Consider the following 7,646-nt stretch of genomic DNA (forward strand, 5'->3'; position numbering starts at 1 on the left):
TTGGAACGAAGTTCCTTATCGCGGGTTACGGTTTCCGCATGAGGGCTGCAGAAAAAAAGTGTAAAATTTTGGAGCGACAGAAAAAAGCGACAGTAACCAATCAGAATTGATCATTGACATTATGCCCCGCCCACATGCGCCGCATATAATTTTTCGGTCAAACAGAATTGATAACTGGCAGTCATATGATGTCCTGAAGCGCCCTAATATAGAGCTACAATAATAAGTTTATCCAAAAAAAAAAATGAAAAAGTCAAATGCAGATTATTGTAAAGAATACCGGCAGCGACAAAAGGAACTTAATAAGAGCAAAAAAAAAAAAGTTAATAATAAATCAAATGCACAATGTTGCAAAGAGTATAGGCTGCGACAAAAAGAAAAAAAAAAGCATTGGATTGTGATAAACTTGAGAGGTATAATATTTTTTTAGTTATTTAAAATTTTACCATGAGTCTAGCCAATTAATGTATGTAATAAGTAATAGTTCCCCAGTGAGTAACCACCATTTAATATATATTTTTCAAAAAATTAAATTTTGATATTTTAAAACCTTTATCTTATTCCAAGGGTCCTGAGTAAATTCCTAGGTATAAAATTACCACTTATACGTACTTTAACCAGCTAGGCTCTTGTCTAAAATTTATTATTGCGCTGTTTTACATTATAAATGATTAAATTTTAAAATTATAGTATTCAAAAAGGACCGAAATCTGGTATACTGAAGAAAAAAAAAGAAACCATTACTACACAAATGTAAATTATTATTAATGAGTCTATTTGATTTTATATTATTTTTGAAAAGTAAACATTTTTTTTTATTTTTTTTTCAATTGCAGGTCTATTGACAACCCAAATTACTCATTTAATTTCGATACTTACGAGCAAGGTCAAAATTGTTCAATGCCGAATATTATTTTAAATCAATTTTTCGACATTCCTGGCGATGGAAATTGTCTTTTCTATTCTTTAATTAAAGTAATGAACTTATCAATTTCCTCGCTAGAACTAAGAAAGCTACTCCTACAATCAGAATATTTGCACACATGCCAAAGTCCATCTAGTGCTCAGACAATATTAAGTAGTGCATCTGAGTATGGAGATTTGGACTGCATATTTATTTTTTCAAAAGAATACAATCAAAACATCTGCGTGCACTTTCATTTTTTTAACAGCGTCTCTAAAAAATCAGATGTCATATTTTGTCATTTTAAATCAAATTATTCATCAAATTTCATTCATCTGCATTTACAAAACAACCATTTCACACCATACATTGAAGTAGGCCAATTTATTTCGAACGATAGAGTTAATGATCATGAAATGGTTGATCTATCTATTGAAACAGATTTAAATAGTGTTAACAACGATGATGATAATGTAGATTGCGAAAACAATGACGATGGCAATAATAACGACGAAGAAAACATGCCAATTGACGAAGCTACAGTTACTTTACCAATTTACACACGCTATTATGAACATGCGAATGGTCACTTACAATTTCACCGTAAATTTAAAAACAATTCTTTCGGACATTCCTGTGCTGTTTGTAATAGGCTTTGGTGGAAAGGTGATCTAAAGAATACGACTGATGCTCATGCAGATATTCTACAGAATATATTGCCGGTAATTTTTTTTTTTTATAATTACAATTTCATTAATTTTTAATATTATTTTTCTTCAAATTTTTTAAAATTTACATTAATTTTTTTTTTAGAATTTTAATATTGGTTCCACTTTTAAAATCTGTTCAACGTGTAGAAGTGCTTTAGACAAGGGAAAAATCCCATTATTATCAACGTACAACGGTTTTTCATACCCAAAAATTCCACTTCATTTGCCTAAATTAAATATTATTGAACAGCGGCTAATTTCACCAAGAATACCATTTATGCAGATACGGAGATTGAGGCACATGAATGGACAGTATGGTATTTATGGACAAATAATTAATGTTCCTGTTAAAGTTGATACTATGGTAAAGCAGTTACCCAGAAATCTCGAAGATGATCATTGTTTTTATGTTCATTTAAAAAAAAAATTAATTCATAAAAGCAGCTACGTCCATGGGCTAGTTAGTAAAAAGAACATCAAAGAATGGTTATCTTATTTGGTAAAAACACCACTTTACATTCATGAAAATATTACCATCAGTGAAGCATTTCTGAATAATTATTCAGATACTGAAATTAATAATGATATTTCAATTGAAGAATACAGTGAACATGTTCCAATTGAAGATAATCTGACTGCTCAGCAACAAACTATGTTATGGAATGAAGATGAAATGTTACTAATGGCACCAGGCGAAAAAAGTGCCCCAAAAAGTCTTTTATTTGACCAGTATGCTGAAGAGCTTTCATACCCTACGATTTATGGTGGACAGTTCAGAAATTATAAAGAGGGATGCAATGTAACTTCTTTTATGCAAGCTACCAGCGAACTACGACGTGCAGATCGCCGTGCCACAGACCCTCAACATCTTTTGTATGTAGCAGCAAAAATTATGAGACAACGAGTTAGCAGCTCTGTAAACGTTGCTTTTAAACATGTTGGAAGCAATACTAAAATTACTAAAGCAGACATTCAATCTGAAGAATACATTAATTGTTGTATAGAAAGTAATCTCGCATTTCTTCGATGTATACCAAACTCTGCTTGGTATTGGACTGAACGGAAAAAAGAACTTTTTGCTATGATTAGGCAATTAGGAGCACCGACTGCTTTCATGACACTTAGTGCAAATGAAACAGGATGGACAGATTTACTAAAAATACTATATAAACTTAAAAATAATGGAGTGGATATTTGTGATGAATTTTTATCAAAAATGTCTTATGTACAAAAAGCTGAACTAGTTAATGAAGATGCAATTACTTGTGCTATTTATTTCAACAAGCTAGTAAATTGCCTAATGAGTATTTTACAAAGTAAAAGAGGCAATCCATTTGGTAAATATAGAGTGTGTCATTTTTTTAAACGTATTGAATTTCAACATCGAGGAAGTCCACATGCTCATATACTTTTATGGTTTGATAATGCGCCTGAAGATTTACTAAATAACACTCGAGATTTTATCGAAATGGTAGACTCATTAATTTCGGTATCTGAATCAGAGGCATCCGGAAATATTAAATTACAAACACACAAACACACTTTTACATGTTACAAAAACATGAATCCTGCAAAAAAAAACAATTGCCGTTTTGGAGCGCCATTCTTACCATTTCGGAGGACAATAACGTTACGGCCAATGAAAAATACAGATTCAAATTACTCTGTTGAAAAATTTCAAGAATATAAGAGACATTACAAGTTACTTACAAATAATTTAGCTAATTTTGATTACAAAGATTTTGATGAGTTTTATTCGAAAAATAATATTATCTCAGATCAACATTATCACGATATTATTTGTGCTGGCATTGTTCGACCAAAGTTATTTTACAAAAGGCTGCCAACTGAAAAGTGGCATAATCCTTTTAATCCATTTGTATTTCATTGTTTAAAATCTAATATGGATTTTCAAATTATTCAAGACGAATATGCTTGTGCTGCTTATGTCGTTGAGTATGTTAATAAACATAATAGAGGCATCAGTAATTTACAACGATTAATTATTGAAACTATGGACGAGCATCCTGAGTTTGATATCGTTGATATCACTAAAAAATTAAGTATTGATATACTCAATTCTGTAGAAATGCCAGCACAAGAAGCAGCTTGGTATTTACTGCGAGAACCAATGGCAAAAGCATCTATAATATCTGCTTACATTCCAACCATTTATCCGAACGAACGTCAAAGAATAAGAAAATCAATGAAAGAGTTAAGCGAGTTAGGTGACGATTGTACAAATATTTGGAAAGATAATTGGTTTGACAAATATGAAAAAAGACCTAATACTTTAGAAGATGTAACATTAGCTCAATTTGTCGCAAATTATGATAAAAATAAAAAAGGAGAGTTCAGAAAAAGGAAACAGCCAAGAATTATTAGATATCGCAATTATGACATGGCAAAAGATTTCAATGATTACAGAAGAGAAATGGTGTTACTTTACATTCCATTTAGAAGTGAAGACTATGAAATTCTTGCTGAAAATAAATTTATTAAAATTTATGAAGATAATAAAGACCTCATATTACAACGCAGAAAAGAATTTGAATCGAACTTGGACATAGAAAAGACCCTTGAAATTTGCAGACAATTAGGCAGATATGACGATGATGACAATGAAGGTGAACAGCTTAGAGATGAGGCCAGAGTCTTATTTAATGATGATCCATATGAAAGGCTACTGCAAGATGTTGACTCTTCCATCAATGCTGACATACAAAACGCCACAATCCAAAAACTCGGCGCCATCGCAAAAAAAAGAGAAAATCTGATGGACACAAAACAGTTTAATGAACTTATGAGATCAACGAATAGTAAGCAAAAAGAGCTCTTAATGCATATTATATCTCATCTGCAAACTCCAGATACTCAGCCATTTCAAATTTTTTTCACTGGTCCAGCTGGTAGTGGTAAGACTTTTGTAATAAGACTAATAATGGACATCTACAATCGTTTTACTAACACTGATGGTTACTGCAATGCATATATAACTTGCGCATCTACTGGAAAAGCTGCTGTGGCGATAGATGGAACAACAGTTCACACTGCTCTTAAAATTTCGATTTCAAAACTATTGCCGTTATCATCGGAAATGTTGCATTTATACAGATCTCTCTTTAGATACGTGAGAGTAATGATTATTGACGAAATCAGTATGATTAGTGCAGAACTTTTAGCTAAGATTGATATGCGTTTGAAACAAATTACCGGAAATAAAACTGCTGATTTTGGTGGTATTGATATCATTTTAATAGGTGACTTGCGTCAAGCTCCACCAGTAAGATCTACATTAATTTATAAACCAATTAAAACACGGATGGTTGGTCCACATTTGTGGCGAGGTCTCAAATTTTTTGAATTAACAGAAATAATGAGACAAGCCAATGCTACATTTTCATCAATTCTTACGAAAATTGGAAACGGAGACGTTTTAAAACAGTCCGAGTTAGACCTCATTGAATCGAGATTTTTCACAAAAGCTGAAGCAAATCGTTTATGTCCAAACGGACTCCGGTTATTTCATACTAATACTGCTGTTAATCATTACAATAACACAGTTTTAGAAAACTATCCAGATAAAGTTATTTCTACAGCTACAGATGTCATTACTGGATCCAAAAATGCTGAGCATGAAGCGTCCATTCGAGTGGCGTTACATAAAAAATCAGTAATTGATACTGGTGGATTACCTTACCAAATAAATTTAGTAAAAGGAAAAAAATATCTTATAACTACCAACATTGATGTTACTGATGGATTAGTCAATGGCGCTGTTGATAAGTTGGTTCACATAGATTTTAACAAAGACAACATTCCTTGTCGTCTTTGGTTAGAATTTAGTTCAATCAAAGTTGGTAGAAAAAGAAGAAAAAAATATGCTTCATTGGCTGTTCAAAGCAAAATTGGTAAGCGTGCTGTTCCCATTGAGTTGCGTACATCAAACATTACTTGGACACGAAATAAATCTGTTATTGTCAAGCGAAAACACTTTCCAGTATTAGCGGCATCTGCAATGACCATTCATAAATCCCAAGGTGGAAGTTTTGACCAAGTGGTTTATGAATATGACAAAAAACATCCACAACAACTTGTTTATGTCGCACTATCTCGGGTTACAAGTATTGACGGTTTATTTATTGTTACCCCAGATGACGACTCAACCAAATTCCGATTTCATCATAATCGAGTGCAAGCGACATCTACGGTTTCTTTAAATCAAGAGTTTGAAAGGCTATCCTTAAATTTATTACAAACTAAAACTCAGGCCATCATTGATTTTATTAGTAGTAAAAAAGGTCTGTCTTTATGCACTTTGAACATTCAAAGTCTTAAAGCACACAGAAATGACTTAATTGATATGGTTACCGAAAAAGTCAATTTTTTACTACTCTCAGAAACGTGGTCGAATAATCAAGAAGAACTTAATAATATATCTAATTTTAACTGTATTGCTCATTTTAAACGTAGCAATACCACTGCTGCAGCTGGAGTTGCTATATATCAAAATAAGAAAGATAAAACCAATATAGTAACAACTCAAAACATGGAGGTCATAGCACATAACGATCAACAAAATATCGTGAGAAGTTCCAGTGTTGCGGATATTTGTGCCACAGAGTGTATTATGGGTAATGGTCTTAAATTGGTTATAGCCGTTATCTATGTGTCACCTGGTCAGAAAATTAAAGATATTAAGGAATTTATTCATAAAGCACTTTTTGAATATACTGAGGAAGCTTCTGAGTGTTTTGCAGAGTATAATAAAAATTTACATAAATTGCCATTAATTTTATCTGGTGATTTCAATATTGACTTCTCAAATGAAAAATCAAAACCACTAGTTCAATTTCTTTTTGAAAAATTTAACTTGAGAATCAACAATGATCCAAATGTTTCAACAACAAGATTCAATACCACCATTGATGCAGTGTTTTCAAGATACTTACGAAAGATAGAATCTCAAATTTATGTTTCTTATTTTAGTTATCACAAACCAATTATCTCCATCATAGAAAGTTGTGATTTAAATAAAATTTAAATTTGTAAATATATAATAATAAACAATAATAATTACAGTTATAGCACTAAATTTTACTTTTAAATAATGTGCTTGTAAAAATATATAATTACATTACATGTATATTGTTGTTGATTTAAATAATAAAAATACAAATACTATAATTTAAACAAGTGTTCTGTTATAATTTTTTTTCAAGAGAATACATAAATATAATATTATCAATTGTTTAAGCTTACTTTTTTTTTTTTTTATTTTTTCATCCTTATTAATAATATACAGTTGAAATTCTTTTNATGTATGAAAAAGTGAAAAAATTACTAAGACACGTAAGACCACAGACTGGCTGACGGACTACGATATTTATGTTTTTTTTTATATATATATCTGTTTCAGCATGAACAACAACAACAACAACAGCGACCCCAACCCATCCAACAATTCCCTGCAGGACCTACAACGGTTCGTTCGCCATCTGGCGGATGAGATCGGCCGGACCATACAACCTCTCCCGCGGGTCCTCCGATCAGCTGAGGACGCTGCCCGAGCTCCACTCCCTGAGATCCTTCGCGACCCCGTTTCCGCATGGGTCGCAACGATGCACTCCGCAGTTTTCTGTATTGCCTGTTAGTGTTTTTAAAAAACTTCCATAATATATCTTACTATCATACTTTAAGAATATATGTTAACAAAGTCATAATTGATACTTTATCTAACTACACTTATTATCTATACTAAATAAGAGTTTTAATTCGTCATAAAACTAGGTTCAACACGAATAGAGAACTTTGTATGCACATTCTTATTCAAAGATTCATAATAGTAATTTTAATTGCTTTTAAATTAATATCTAAACGGGTTTCTCATTTTTTTGGAATTTATAAGCGCAACTAGAATTAATACTTTACACGGTGTTATTATTATTTTTAGCTTCGATGCGAAGCTGAGAAGGTATTGGTTTTACTATGATGTGTTTTTTTTTTTTTTTTTTTTTTTTTTTTTTTTTTTT

General features: G+C 31.6%; 1 protein-coding gene across 1 annotated transcript; it reads left to right on the top strand.

The window, feature by feature from the left end:
- The first annotated feature begins 6 nt into the window (after positions 1-6).
- LOC126904375 (uncharacterized) lies at positions 7-6,746 on the top strand. The gene is made up of 4 exons (XM_050683373.1): positions 7-413; positions 691-753; positions 837-1,626; positions 1,718-6,746. Coding segments are annotated over exons 2-4 (5,733 nt in total). The 5' UTR covers positions 7-413; positions 691-751; the 3' UTR covers positions 6,659-6,746.
- The last annotated feature ends 900 nt before the right edge of the window (positions 6,747-7,646 follow it).

The sequence above is a fragment of the Daktulosphaira vitifoliae genome, unplaced genomic scaffold (assembly GCF_025091365.1).
Source record: "Daktulosphaira vitifoliae isolate Bord-2020 unplaced genomic scaffold, ASM2509136v1 Scaffold_4, whole genome shotgun sequence".
NCBI classification, from domain to species: Eukaryota; Metazoa; Arthropoda; class Insecta; order Hemiptera; family Phylloxeridae; genus Daktulosphaira; species Daktulosphaira vitifoliae.